At 36.1% G+C, this 15,435-nt stretch overlaps 1 protein-coding gene across 1 annotated transcript; it reads left to right on the top strand.

Moving 5' to 3' along the window:
- Window positions 1-754: 754 nt before the first annotated feature.
- Window positions 755-15,156, top strand: LOC128015164 (immunoglobulin-like and fibronectin type III domain-containing protein 1). The gene is made up of 24 exons (XM_052598842.1): window positions 755-890; window positions 3,687-3,775; window positions 3,901-4,023; window positions 4,125-4,264; window positions 4,445-4,544; window positions 4,653-4,694; window positions 4,802-4,850; window positions 5,008-5,188; window positions 5,495-5,608; window positions 5,729-5,891; window positions 6,806-7,078; window positions 7,539-8,003; window positions 8,881-9,005; window positions 9,121-9,262; window positions 9,357-9,650; window positions 9,849-10,145; window positions 10,258-10,437; window positions 10,549-10,677; window positions 10,830-11,138; window positions 11,833-11,918; window positions 12,024-12,216; window positions 12,526-12,822; window positions 12,930-13,256; window positions 15,110-15,156. Exons 2-24 carry the CDS (start codon window positions 3,727-3,729, stop codon window positions 15,112-15,114), a joined length of 4,083 nt encoding a protein of 1,360 aa, XP_052454802.1. The 5' UTR covers window positions 755-890; window positions 3,687-3,726; the 3' UTR covers window positions 15,115-15,156.
- The last annotated feature ends 279 nt before the right edge of the window (window positions 15,157-15,435 follow it).

Genomic DNA, 15,435 nt, shown 5'->3' with positions numbered 1-15,435 from the left:
CTGATGACACCATAAAGTCTCACTTATAAGTAAATCCTTAACATGCTGTCCTTGTTATATTTGGACTATTTTACTGCATGCTAATAAATATTTTAAATGACCTGTCAGGGTCCAGCACATGTAACATCAGTGCAGTGCTCCTGTGGCGTACTCATATGTGTATGTCAAACTTAAGAGTCACTATATCATGATGATTTATGACCTCTCCATCTCTTCTGTTCCACATATGGGCCATAACGCCCTGGCCTGACCATACCAATGTAACTTCAAACTCATATCCAACAAGCATAGGATTTTCAGTCTTGGCCATGCAGTTAAAAGTTGATGCAACCCATGAATCATTTAAATTAAATGATCTCTAAAACTATTGCATACATTTTACATTTAGCATCAACAAACAACATGTTTTCTTTTAAATGAGAACCATTCATTTTTGTTAATATAGGCTAGATTAGTCTTATATGACCCATTTTTGATATGGTACTGAATGACAATGAAAAGTGATACACAATTTTTAGAAATAAAGTCATCATTGTAAGTAAGTTCAATGCACGTCATTAAGAAAAGCACAAGCTTATGATTCTCACATCACGAGGAAGCTGCTCCTTCGGCTGTCACTGCTGCACTGCACCTTAACTCCTGGAGTTTCTTTTTCAGTGGATAGTTTATAAGACACTCTAAGCTTCATTCTCCAGCCTGGTCCCATATCTAAAGGAGGAGTCACAGTTCCTCATCACACTAAGGTCTTTGATAAGAACTCATGGGTAAGTCTATCCCTCAGCCAACACCCCAAAGAGCAACAAGACACCTTTGAGAACCATCTCAAGTTGGACCGCAAAGGTGAATTCGGCTCTCAAGGCTGAACAAAGAGCACAGGCACAAGTCAAAAAGTAAGTAATCAATGCAATATTTGGTGTTCATACTATTATGCCGCATTATACCATGGCTGCACACAATTGAAAGGAGTAATGCACCTGGCCAATCAGCATAGGTTGGTGTTGACTAAAGTGTTAAACTGGCCCTGGATTACTGCATATATTTTATATCAGCTTGCTCTGACCATAACTACTGATTTTGTGCTATTTATGTAGGAATAAGATCGTTTGGACAGCATTTTTTAATTAATTTCCATAAACTCATTTGGATTATATGAAAAAAAGCAGCATGTACTGTATTGATTGTATAATGATTTTATGTTGTTTTTATGGCATTTCACTGTGATGGTTGTTTCTAAAACAAAGAGATTTGATTCCCCCTGGGATAGTTCTCAGAAAGATGAACAGAGACATCTGTTGGGCTGAAAAATGTTCATGATGGTCTTTCAAAGTGGTTTCCTATTATCATATAATGATGAAAGGATGCTACGCCATCTGTTTTCTGAGTTTTGAGCAATGTTTGTGACATGCAGCTTTTAGATTGATCTGTAAATGTAAGTAATGTTTATTTTAGGCCATTATGTTCTTTTTATTGGTCCCACACCATTCCACAGCCAACAACTCTTTCTTGTCAAATATACTTGGCGCACAATTACTTTTAATGATGAAAGTAGGTTAGAATTTATGGATCACTGAGAAGCACAAATAACGTATATATTCACAATGTACATAATTGTAATTAATAATTTGATCCTGCATGTCGTGGAATGTATGCATTTATTTCATAGACAATAACAAATGTATAATTATAAATATGTAAATGGATAATAATGTTGATTCTACCAAAATGTAATAACTTTAAATGTCATGTCTACGGTTCTATTCCTGTAAAATACTACAAGCAATCCTGTGAGCAGGGTAAGGGGAGAAAATCATTTAATAAGTCATAAAATATGAAAAAAAAAAAAAAAAGAATTGTCAAAGCATTACGAGAAGTCTTGCTGCCATTAATGGAAGGTTGACATCTAAGTACACGAGACCCTTTCCAGGCCTCCCTTGGCCATACTTATAAATCAATCATATGTCTCAGTTGCTAGGCATGGGTATTTTTCATCTCCTACAAATATGGTTATCCCTGATAAGAAGCCGTCTGCAGATAAACTTATCTTGAGGTATTGCTTACATTATAAATCAACTCCTAATTTATAGCTGTATGATTATAGTGTGTTCAGTTGTGTGTGTGTGTGTGTGTGTGTGTGTGTGTGTGTGTGTGTGTGTGCATATAAGATTATATTTTAAGATTATATATTTAATATATAAGAATTTATATATATATATATATATATATATATATATATATATATATATAATTTTGATTGCACATACTGTATATATGCAACATATCACCTAGACATATCACCTAGAAGACTGCTAGACATAAATATTAAACGGAAACGAATGGCAGAGTTTATGAAGCCTTTCAATCTAGCAGTTATGAAATGCATCTGGGAATATTATTACTTTCATAGGAGATAGTGGAGAAATAAAGCTCTTGAAAAATGTTGGCCCTCTGCATTTAAGATGAGAGTGTGTGTCAGGTGTTTTGATGGATAGTTTTATGAGGTATGTGACCTATAACAGACAAAAGCATGCAGGGCTACTTGATTCACACCACTGGGCACATGCTATGTTAATTGAGAAGCAAAGTCCTACATTTACAGACGCTTTAAATTACTACTTTAAAGAATGTGGCAATTTAAATGCATCTTTTTCATGCTATTTTCAATAACAGTTCTTTGTGAATCTAGTCTATTCTGCTACTGCATTCGATGAATTTGATTACACACTTCTTAAATATTCTTTTTGAATGTAGTTTCAATTATGTCTGTTTAGCTCCTTCATACAATTTACATGGTCACAACCACTCATCAATTCACCAGAAACAAATCTAATGAGGCTTTTTTGTTAAACTCCGTCCTTTCTCAATAAGAATCAAAGTTGAAATCCAAAGAAAACATTATTGCTGCATATTTCTTTCTAACAATTTAGTTCCGTAACATCCAGACACAAAGAATGTCTCAATCTGCATTCTACGAAACCCATCTAATGAAGATTTCAGGAGGTATGAGGTTTACTTGAAATGTGTCAGAATTACATTCCTGTAGCAGACATATTGCCTAAATCCCTGGGTTGCGGATGGGTGTAAGTGACACTGTTGCCATCTCTCTCTTTTTTCCTCTTCCTGTGACTGGCCCATGAATTACATTCTAGACAGCTGGAGTGTTCATGTTGCTGTAGAGAAAAGCTGACAGAAGCGCTTAGCTTAGCTTAGCCCTGCTGCTAAGCCCCCATGGGAACAGACATGATCAGAGTCAAAAATTCATTATGCTTCCTCATCAGAACTGCGTCTAGCACTTTTTCAAAGGCAATATATTCTTGAACTTTGCCCTAATTTTGCAACAGTCACAAAACCTGAAAGATTAACCACAACAAATACAACAAAAGAACTATAGTTAGAATACATTTCAAATTCCTTTTTTTTTGAGCTCAGTCCAATAACTGAGCTCAAATCACTGATGTAATGGTCCGGTCAACTTAATAGATTTTAAAATAGAGTGAAAGATTCCTTTTGCAAAAGCAATTCAAAATACCCCATCTCATCTTCTTCCTTCAGAATAAAGAAACTCATGCAGATTTGGAAGAATATGAGAATGTAAACAATGACCAATTTTCATTTTGTAAATGATTTTGGGGGAACTGCAAAAGAGTTACAATTCTATGGTTCTAATGATTTTTTGATAACTTATTCAGCCCAAAGGCCCGAATCCCATTCTGAATCCCACATGCCAAGATGAAATTTACAAAAAGTAAGGAAAAGGAACCCACTGCTCCTGGGCAAGGTAGATATTCATCTATATACATCTTCAGTAAAATAAATAAATAAAACCTCTGAGAACCTTTTCAAAATCCGTTGATTTCAAGTATTAGCTATCGCAGCTTTTAAAATTCTCTTTTCTTTCCTCAGTGGCCATTAAGAAGCGATCTAAAGTCCCAGGAGTAATGATCACACAGTTTGTGGAGAAAATCCCAGCTGAGAAAAGTCATCCCGACTTCTCTCGCAAACCCATCGCCTTGACTGTTCAGGAAGGTACAGTGCAGCAGCTCAAAGCATCTTCAATGCTGAAAGAACAGACATAATGACTGAATTTCCAGAAGTACTTACACAGACTTTGTTAAACCCTCTCACAGGAAAGCTTGCAGTTTTCAAAGCCATCGTCACTGGAGATCCAACACCAAATGTAACATGGGCTCGAAACAACGGAGATGTATCTGATCCTGAAAGATATGTTGCTTCGTATGATCCAGTCTTAGGAGAACATCAATTACAGGTGCTGTGTTGTCTGCTACTTGTTTAATAGCATTAATTTTACATTTAAAAATCGGCTTGTGTTTTGAATTCTAATGTAATCGTAATTTTTAAAGGAATAGTTCTTACAACTGTTCTCTATTTAAACCAATACTCATGGAGTATTACTGTATTAATAAAAAAACATTGTGTTGCTCAATAGATGCCTAATGTTGGAGTTGATCAAGCAGACACATACAAATGCTATGCAAGTAATGAATATGGACGTGCTTTAGTCACAGTAACACTCAACGTGATTGAAGGTCAGTACAAAACCTCTAACAATTGTACCTGGGAATTTGTGGCGAACATAAAGTACAAAAAACAAGGGAGTTATGTATCTGACTTGTTAGCGGTTTCTCTTTTTTCAGTTGGGTTCAAGAAGAGCAAAGCAATGCAGGAGGCACGATTAGGTCTGTATGCATTTAAGTCTTGAATAAAGCAATAAACAACTAAATATTTTAAATGCAACATTCTCCTGCATAATAAAGATGAATAGCGCAACTATATTTACTTTCAGAGCAACGAGAGAAAGCAGCAGCCGATTTAAAAAGGACCCTGAGGACCCGGTGAGTTCTTGCTGATCATACCAATGATGGTTCTAGCACAACTTGCATTCTGAATGGCCTGCTTATTTGTTTTTTTGAAATGCAAAAGCAGCTGCATGTGTCCAGCCTGACTGGATTTACCTGGAAGGGGTGTTCATGGTGTTTTGTGTTTTCACAGAGTCGAACAAAATGAGGAAAGGAAAGATGGAGAAGTTGATGAGAAATTTTGGGAACTGTTGCTGAGTGCTGATAAGAAGGAGTATGAACGCATCTGCGCTGAATACGGGGTGACTGACTTCCGCTGGATGTTGAAGAAACTGAACGAGAAGAAAAAGGAAATAGAGGAGCAGCAGTCGCAGGTGCATTTCAAATAAACGATGAAAAATGATTATGTACTGTTGAGGGATATTCATATACCTCGTAAAAAAGAAAGAGTTTTGCTAAGGCTTAACCAAATCCATCAAACAAAATAACAAATGTCATAGTTTTCAACATATAAATACACTGGCACTGGAAATGAATGTGACGTGTGAAATATCTCACTGGTCTCCATTACTATTTTTGCTCAAGAAGTGCATGTGCTAAATGCCTCTGTAAATCTAGCCCCCCGATGTCTCTTTTGAAAGTTTCGAAAGTATATTTTTAACTTGCTTTTCCTCCAACAGTACATCGAACACCTGAGCAACCTGAGACATATTGAAATCAAGACGCCTGGATGTGCCGAATTTGAATTTGAGATGGATCTTAAAGATCCCAATGCCAGAATCTTTCTCTTCAAGGTTAAGCAATAGACACATTCTGATTGCTTCATTTTGCAGCTAAAAAAATACTTTATAAAACATATCCATATCATATATATATATATATATTTTTTTTTTTTTTTTTTTTTTTCGTCACAGGATGGTGTTATGGTTCCATTTAACATTGATACAGATGAGAAGCATTCTCTGCGTCAAGTTGGCAGGAAATTCATCTTTAGCATATACGGCTTGAATGCAGAAGATGCTGGCTTGTATCAAGTCGATATTGAGGGGGTCAATGTATTCTCCACTGACTTTAAAAGTGAGTTTAAGCATTTAGGAAGAAAAAGCTTTCCATAATATTTATATCAAAGTGCAACATTAAAAGGACATACAATAATTCTGTCAGCATTTACTCAGCCTCACATTTTTCCATCATGTTTAGGAATTATTTATTCTGTGAAACACAATATTTTGGAGATTGCCTGAACTTTTCATGAAATGAAAGTGGATATTGATATATGACATAAGACATGTGATTTATGTACTGAGCAACCTGAAACTTAAATGATACACTGAAATTACCACATTAGTTTTCAGGTCTCACCTGCACTTGGATTCAAATTTAAAACATTCAAATAAAGGAAACATTATAAGTCAACAGCTATTTAAAATTCTGTACTTGGAATGGAGGTTCATGTAAAAGATCTCCTTTTGTGTTTCACGGGAGAGAGAAAATCCAGTGTGATGTGAGATGTGAACATGAATTGTAATTTCTAAATTATGCCTTTATATGTAGGAAAACTATTTTGAGTGCTGACTACTATTCGAAAGTTGCTTTTTCTCTTCTCATATTGGTCACACTTTTTTTAATGTCCAATCCTCGCTATTAACAAACTATTAACTATGATTTTTTTTTTTTTTTTTTTTTTTTTTGCCTTAATAAACTTCTAATTTGCTGCTTATTAATAGTTAGTAAGGTAGTTGTTACATTTAGATATTGGGTAGGATTAGGGATGCAGAATATGTGCTTTATAAGTACTAATAAACAGCCAATATGTTAATAATAGGCATGCTAATAAGCAACTAGTTAATAGTGAGAATTGGTCCATATGATAAAGTTTTACCATCCTATTAAAATATTTATTTGACTTGAATGAAAACAATGAATGTATATGTTATCACAAAGTACAGTTTTATGTTAAAGCATGCTTGTTTTTGTCTCTACCTCAACAGTTCCAGTGGTAGATTTCTTGGTAAAGATTCAGGAAGTGAAGGCTGTGGAAAGAGAGGATGCCGTGTTTGAGTGTGTCTTATCTGCTCCGCTCCCTAAGATCTCTTGGCTAGGGAAGAACGTCGCCCTGGAACAGGGTGAAAAGTATGACATCTCTGTCTCTGAGGACATGCTAATCCATAGACTGGTGGTGAAGGACTGTATGCAAGTGGATAAAGGCATCTATGCAGCTGTGGCTGGGATGAAGTCCTGTAACTCCTGGCTGATAGTGGAGGGTAAGATCAAATTTAGACATCAGCCACATTTATCAGATCAATTGATAAACATGTTAAAGTGTGCTGATCCTCGCATATACAGTAAAATCCACAAGAGAAATATTCATAGCAATTGACAAAATTAGAATATTTTGCTCACAGGCAAAAGTTGAAATTATTCTAATGAATGAACAATTAAATGAACATTGATTGCTGCAGCATGGACAGACCTGACATGCACTAATAAATAATTAATTTTGAAACCACAAAAATTGACAATTTCAATAAATGTGTTAAATCTAAATGAATAAGGAGCACAAAGGAAAACGCATTGCTTGAATTGTTCATATGGTCATTTATGTCCATTATTTTATTGAGAGCAGGACGTACGTGTGCAGTGACATGTAGACATCCAGCAAGTTTCCACTCAGTGACCAGAATATTAACACCTCATTCCTATGTTGGTCTGACCTTGGAACAGCTGACCCAGATCCGAACCAGAGGGGCAAGAAAGCAGCACGCAAAACCACTCAAGCAGGAGGTGGAGGCGCAGACCTGATAAAGATTGCGGCAGAACAGCAGGAGAAGCTCCAGAAGGAGCACAAGGAGAGGATGGAACAGCTGAAACAGATTCAGGCTGAAGAGGCTGCTGTCAAAGAGGAAGAGAAACCAGCTGAGGAAATAACTGCTGCACCAGAACCGCCAAAACCAAAAACTACACCTAAACCCAAAGCCAAACCCAAACCCAAGCCCAAGCCTAAACAAGAACCCAAGACAGACTCTGAAGCCATAGCAGAAGAGCCAGAGGCAGAACCTGAGCCAGAGGTGGAGGAGGAACAACCAGAATCAGAGGAAGCTGCTTCACCACCACCAGAGGAAGAGACTCCCAGTGAGGAGCCAAGGAAGAGAGTGAGAACTGGGCCCTTAGTCCCAGACAACATTATCGGTAAGATTACTTAACCATTTCGATTAGCTGATTCTTTTGACAACATGTTTAACTACACAAGAAAAGTCAGTCAATAATAGTGATGTCCTTTAAATGTTTTTTTACTAAAAAGGATGACCTGATTAGCTCAAGAAATAAGAGTCATTTGCTCAACAAACAGGACTTCACCTGTTGGGCTGTATGTTTCTGATTTGCATGCAAAAGGGAAAATAACACCTCAAATAAGTCATTATAGCTAGGGGTTTGGGATTTGTCATCCTGTAATTTTTAAATTCACTAATTAGAAATAACTTATCAAGTCTTGGGACTTCATCTGTTGAGTTGTATGTTTTTGATTCGCAAAACCTGTGAAAGAATTTACCAGTTACCAGTTACTCTGTATTGATTTAATTTACTAAATAGAAAGGACTCAAATGTCATTGACTCGTTAATCAGACTTCACTGGTCATGATGTATGGTGCTGATTCACTAAAAATAATCGCCTCCTAATAGTCATTGGTTTGGGAATTGTACATCTCCGGTCTTGCTGTTTGTTCATGATTCACTAATAAGAACCAGTTAAATAAATCAATAGCTTGGAGGATATGCTTTACTATTCATGCTGTATGTTTTTTAAATCCCTAAGCAGAAAAGGGTTATTTGCTTGAGACGTCTCTGGTCACGCAGCATTTTTCGCGCTAAATAGTAATGCTAGAAACACTTTCAAAGTATTTTAGGACGGTGTTCCATCCATTTCAGCAGAAACATGCATGTGCGACAACCAGATTTTTTCCCCAGCCCTGTTTTCTGTAGATCTTGCTAATGCATAATTTTTCTGATGACGTAAGTTTCAGTTTGATATAACCCTCAAACTCTTGTAAATGTACCTGTTGTTCAGATCCGGGAGTTCACTTCACCAGTGGACTGTCAGATGTTCATGCCATCATAGGCCAGTCAGCTGAAATGATGTGCAAACTCAGCAGTGAGATGTGTGATGGCATTTGGTGTAAGGATGGAAAAGAGGTAAGCCCAGGTTGTTGATGCTCAAAGTCCTAGTGTAATAAATAATAATACCCAAATAAATAAACTTGATTTAGCGACTGTATTTATTAAATGATAATTCTGTTGAAATATCTAGATAACATCCACAGATGATCTGAAGATTGTCAAAGAAGGAACAGTCCACAAACTAATTGTATCAAACTGCACAGAGGACCATGATGGAAAGTACCGCTTTGAGGCAGATGGACGTAAAACTGAGGCGATGTTGGTCGTGGAAGGTAATGAACATTATATGTACAAAAAATTGAGGTGCATTTTCTGGTTAATCAGAAAATAAAATAAAAATAAACTCTATTGTATACTGTTTTTCAGACCCACCGAGGATGAATCAAGATGACTTGGCCAAGTTCTCAGAGCCTGTGTTAATCAAGGTTGGCCAAAAAGCAACCTTCAAAATGGACTTTGTAGGTCGTGAGCCAATTAAAGTGCAATGGTACAATGAGGGTGAGGAGATGCTTGAGGATAATCACATCAAGATTGAGAAGTCAGGCAGTCACAGTTGCCTTCTACTTGTGAAATGTCAGCGCAAAGACAGTGGAGAAATAAAGCTGAAGCTCAAAAACGAGTTTGGAACCATTGAGGCCCTTTCAAGACTCATCGTTTTAGGTTGGTACATGAAAGGCCATGTAATATTCACATGTAATTAAGAAGAATGCTGTTTTTATATAGTAAAAATAAAATATAAAATAAAATGTCCTTAATGGAATTTACAAATATAATCATATTTATAATCCACAAGGCATTTGTATACATCGCCTTGAACAAAGACCAACAAGAACTTAGTATTTCTTTCTTGAAATTCAGATAAACCCAGCAATCCAATGGGACCTGTTGAAGTATTAGAAGCCTCAGCATCCTGTGTGGAGTTCAAGTGGAGGCCCCCAAAAGATGATGGTGGTTCTCCTATAAAAAACTACTACATTGAGCGTAACCAAATTGGACGCAACACCTGGGCGAAGATTGGAAATATCCCTGGTGAGCCCCATTATAAGGACACTGACGTGGACCATGGAAGAAGGTACTGCTATCGCATCAGGGCCGTGACTGCAGAGGGCACCAGTGACGTTTTTGAGACAAATGACATCCAGGCTGGCACCAAAGGTGAGGTTGCATGTGTTTAGATCTTAAATAGAGAAATAAGGTTTCACTGAAAATGTAAGTACACAATTATCATCATAGAAACTGTTCCATTTAAAGGATTATTTTTTTACAGCATATCCTGGACCACCATCGACACCCAAAGTGGTCAGTGCCATCAAGAACTGTATCACTTTGGCATGGTCCCCTCCCACCAACACCGGTGGAACCAACATCGTTGGCTACAATATGGAGAAACGCAAACGGGGCAGCAACTTATGGGGTCAAGTTAACCCCCCTGAAGAGCCAATCAAAGGTTTTCTTCATATTTTGCAGATCTTAAAGTGCTTTTGATCTGCCATTTAGTGATTTCTATAAAACATGCCTGGTTTTACTTACCCTTATTTCACTCATTGTCCTCTCCAAGGCAAACAGTATGATGTGAAAGATGTGGTTGAAGGAATGGAATATGAATTCCGTGTGTCAGCCATCAACTTCTCTGGTGCTGGAGAACCAAGCACACCCTCTGAATTCGTGATAGCCAGAGATCCAAAAAGTAAGTAAAAAATACTTAAAGAGTTATCACATTAACACAGATGTTGGATGTTCAAAACTTGCTGGAATAAGGAACAAAGTAACAAGAAAAAAAATCATAATTCTACAACTTGAACTACCTTGACCTTTTTGTGCTTCAATTTGGGATTTCAGAACCCCCTGGTAAAGTCACTGACCTGAAAGTCACAGATTCCACCAATACCTCTTTGTCTTTGAGTTGGACTAAACCAAAAGAGGAGGAAGGTGTCCAGGATGAAGCTAAAGGTTATTTTGTGGAATTAAGGCCAGCAGAGAACACAGAATGGGGTCGCTGCAACTCTAACCCACTCATTTCAACATCCTATACAATTCTTGGCCTTAAGTCTATGGCTATGTACTGGGTCCGAGTGGTTGCAACCAATGAAGGAGGTGATGGGGAACCCCGAGATCTGGACAACTACATCATTGCCATGCCTCCACCTGGTATATTATGATTTTTTTTTTTGTGTACATTACCTGTCAAAAGTTTAGATGCACATCACTACATTTAAATATCTTGTGAATTTTATATTTTAAATTACATTTATGCATTTTGCAAAAGCTTTTATTTAATGTGACTTGAAGACTTAAAAAATTTGCATGAATGCTTGAAAATATTTTTTGTGAATAAATATAAATTGTACCAGTATTTTCTTTACAAACCAAATTACCAAAAACAGTGATTAGTATACATGAGAACAATTATTTTTCAGTTTTTTTTTTAAACATTCTATGATGCCCCACACAAAGTTAGTTGAGGGAAGTACATGGTTTTATAGAAGACTTTATTATTAATCTAAATTTTGGAAAATAGTGCTGTTAAAAAATGTGCATGTGTGTCCAAAGTTTTGACTTGTTGTATTTGTTTTGCATTTACATTTACTTATTTAGCAGACGCTTTTATCCAAATTGACTTACAAATGAGAACAATAGAAGCAGTCAGGTCAACAAGAGAACAACAACAGTATACAAGTACCATGACAAGTCTCAGTTAGTCTAGTACAGAACTTATAGCCAGGGTTTATATATATAAAAAAAAGTTTTCAATAATTAATAATACATTTTAATTCACTATTATTTTTACTTTAAATATTGTTATATGAAGATTAATTTGCTACTCCTCAAATCTTCTTTTCAGTGAGGCCAAATTTCACCAATCGCAAAATGAAGAGCTTTATGGTCATGAGAGCTGAAAATTCTGCTCGGGTCAACATAAACTTTGAGGTATCCCAATGCTATAGAACAAAAAAATTGTAGTATTTTATAAACAGGCATTTTCCCATCCTCAGATCACTTTTCTACCAATTTTTATCAAATATGAACTCGCAGGCTTCCCCAGTGCCAACTATAATCTGGTTGAAAGATGGAATGCCTGTGTCGAAACGTGTGACCGTGAGCAATACAGATGGGATGTCCCAGCTTCTGATTCCCAGTGCTGAGCGTTCTGACAGTGGGATCTACACCATCACTGTCAAGAACATAGTGGGTCAGGAGACCTTCAGTGTTGAGATCAGAGTGACGGGTGAGAGATACAGATAAAAGCCAAGTGCATCAGGCCTGAAATCTAATTTGCTTAGTAGGATTTTGCCCGCAGAATGTCTCTCCGGATAAACATACTTGTACGTCCTGGAACAACATCAACCAATCAGATTTCAGGGCTAGACTTAGTGCTGAATCTTCAGTAACTTTTCACTCAGATTTTTTCAGTGGCTGTTATTATCCGTTCCAGGACCAAAAACGTGTTTATCAAGGAGCACATCCTACTTGGCAAAATGTCTAGGATAATAATGAGGAATATTATGGATTGTGTGGATACCTGGCATGTTTGCAGATGATCCAAAGCCACCTGGCCCAGTGGAGCTGGAAGAAAATGTCCCTGGCACCTTGACAGTTTCTTGGGAACCTTCTCCTGATGAGAAACGTGATAATCACTTGCATTATATGGTAATGAAACGGGACTCCATCAAACGCACCTGGCATACAGTCGCTGACCGCTTGTTCAACAACAACTATACAGCAGTCAACATCATGCCAGGAAGGGAATATAACTTTCGTGTGTATGCCAAAAATGACATAGGCCTTTCAGAACCTTCTGAGTCCCTAACATGGGGCGTTATAAGGAAGAAAGGTGAGCTAGCTGGGACTTCTACCTCTTTTGATTTGCTCTCCATAAAGAATAATAAGTGTACTCCTTAAGATTTTTTGTCCCATTTAAAATGTTCTTATCTCCTGCAGAAAAGTTCAGCCTCAACTTAGCCCCATCCAAACCTTGCAACTTTGACTCTGCTCCCATTTTCACGGTTCTCCTGAAAACGCACACTATGCCAGAGAAATATGAGTGCTTCATGAGCTGTGCTGTGAAAGGCTACCCCACACCTCATGTCACCTGGTACCACAACAATGTCAGCCTTAACACTGACACCAACTACTACATCACTAACACCTGTGGTGTTTGTTCCATGCTCATCTTGAGAGTCGGTGCCAAAGACAACGGAGAATACAGAGTAGTAGCAGAAAACTCTTTAGGCCGTGCTGAATGCAGCGCACAGCTGACAATCTTAGGTATGTTTACAGAACATGTGTGAAAACACCAGATGTAGTTTGACTTGGTCTTATATAAGTATACATACAAGTTGAGCTACATTTAAACTTGTGGAGATGCTCTATAAATAAGTCTCTCTCTCTCTCTCTCTCTCTCTCTCTCTCTCTCTCTCTCTCTCTCTCTCTCTCTCTCTATATATATATATATATATATATATATATATATATATATATATATATATATATATATATATATCCCTTTAACTGTCACTCTGTCCCGTATACGGGATGCCTACATTTACTTCACTATATTACAATTAAATCTAATCTAATCTTGACAAACTATATATCGTTGGAAAGGTCTAAGACTCTTAAATATATATTTTACCAAGGTTTTTTGTTAAAATTTATGTTGGAAAAGTAATAGATTAATTTATGACAAGAGTGCACCCTCAAAAATCTACATTATAACCGGAGTTTTGACCTTTGTTTAAAAAAAATACTTCTTCGTTGCCTTTTTCTCTATCACATTGTAGAAATCATCAGAAATTATATATCAACTGAAAACTTAAAATCTCAAAATTCATCCATTAAAACCCATTTTAAAATCAGACATTACCATGTAATTACCATGTATATGGTACATCAATATCATGTTACAAAATGTTTTCATTCATGAATTATAAAAATGTAAGTTTGAATCGTGCACTATAAAGTCTATGTTCAAAAATGTGAGTGACAATTAAGGGGATATATATATATATATATATATATATATATATATATATATATATATATATATATATATATATATAGATAGATAGATATATATATATAGATATATAGATATATGTTTATCTATATCTATATCTATATATATATATATATATATATATATATAGGGCTGTCAAAAATAGCGCGTTGTTTGTTGTTAATCACATAAAATTTTTTAAAGCATTTCACACATGTGAAAGTCTCGTCGATCTCTGAATTCTCAAGATAGTAAAAAAACAGCGTCGAGCGCCACGACGAAAACACAGAAGAAGCTTTTTTGAAGGTTTTACCCCAGTTACTCTCAAATAAATTCATGCCGAGCTCAATAAACAGAGATGACTTTGGTAGTTGATACGCTGGAGCTTCTTCCTGTTATAGCGTCCTGTGTTTCACACTGCGCATGCGCAGAACGCCTACATGCAACGCAGCGAAAATTACAGCTGTTTGGAAAAGCAAATGCATTTTTACTTGGTGGCAGAGCAAATGAACACCTCCCAAAACCAAGAGTGCCCAGAGTGCTGCTTATGTGATGGTGGCGCATGTTTGTGTTTCTGAGTTCATTCTTTCGAGTTTCTCTATGCATAATTTCATAGATATGTGGCTATATTTAACCACTGGTTCACCTCAAACTCTTACACTATCTGTGGTTAAATGGCATGGTTTGATATAGTGCTCAGGTAAATTTGATCTAAGTAAATGTTAAACTTTTGAAATTCAGAAAAAAAGAACCACATATTGATGAATCAATACATGAAAATTATGTATCTGTGTCCTGTTATTTATCTTTTGGTACGCATTTCAGAAAGAAAAAATGGTTAGGATTTAGGTGTAATTGCAAATAGTGATTAATCCTGATTAATCCACTGACAATTCTGATTAATTTGATAAAAAATTTTAATCATTTGACAGCCCTAATATATATATATATATATATATATATATATATATATATATATATATATATATATATATATATATATATATATATATATATATATATATATATATATATATAATGATGTGTTATTTATAGTGCCTGGGAAAAGTATTAAAAGTATTGTATCCTTAAGTAAATTTAATTTCTGCTTTTTAATTTTCAGAGTGAAATACCTATGACATCTGCAAGACTCCATTGACTCATCTGCTATTTAAGGTCTACTGCACATTTGATTTAATTGAGTCAAGTACAATATTTTGTTCATATCTAAGCATTTATGCAACTATTATCATTTGATCGTTGTATTTTCTTGTCTGTAAGTTGCCATCATTGATTGCCGTCACTAATAAAAGGAGTGAATTAAACGTAGTGCCACAAACCTGTATAAGCCATATAGTGGTGACAAATATTGGTCTCCAAATGTATCTTTTACTATTATGTTTTACGTGACCCCACTAGGGCAAATGTTATAAACACTTAAAAGTGAAA

The sequence above is a fragment of the Carassius gibelio genome, chromosome A6 (genome assembly GCF_023724105.1).
Source record: "Carassius gibelio isolate Cgi1373 ecotype wild population from Czech Republic chromosome A6, carGib1.2-hapl.c, whole genome shotgun sequence".
NCBI lineage: Eukaryota > Metazoa > Chordata > Actinopteri > Cypriniformes > Cyprinidae > Carassius > Carassius gibelio.
This window is presented reverse-complemented; position numbering and strand designations above follow the sequence as displayed.

Coding starts and splice junctions, on each gene's coding strand:
- LOC128015164 (XM_052598842.1), top strand. CDS start 3,727: ATGAAATTTACAAAAAGTAAGGAAAAGGAACCCACTGCTCCTGGGCAA. Junction 4,265..4,444: donor TAGGAGAACATCAATTACAG/GTGCTGTGTTGT, acceptor GTTGCTCAATAG/ATGCCTAATGTTGGAGTTGA. Junction 9,651..9,848: donor TTCAAGACTCATCGTTTTAG/GTTGGTACATGA, acceptor CTTGAAATTCAG/ATAAACCCAGCAATCCAATG.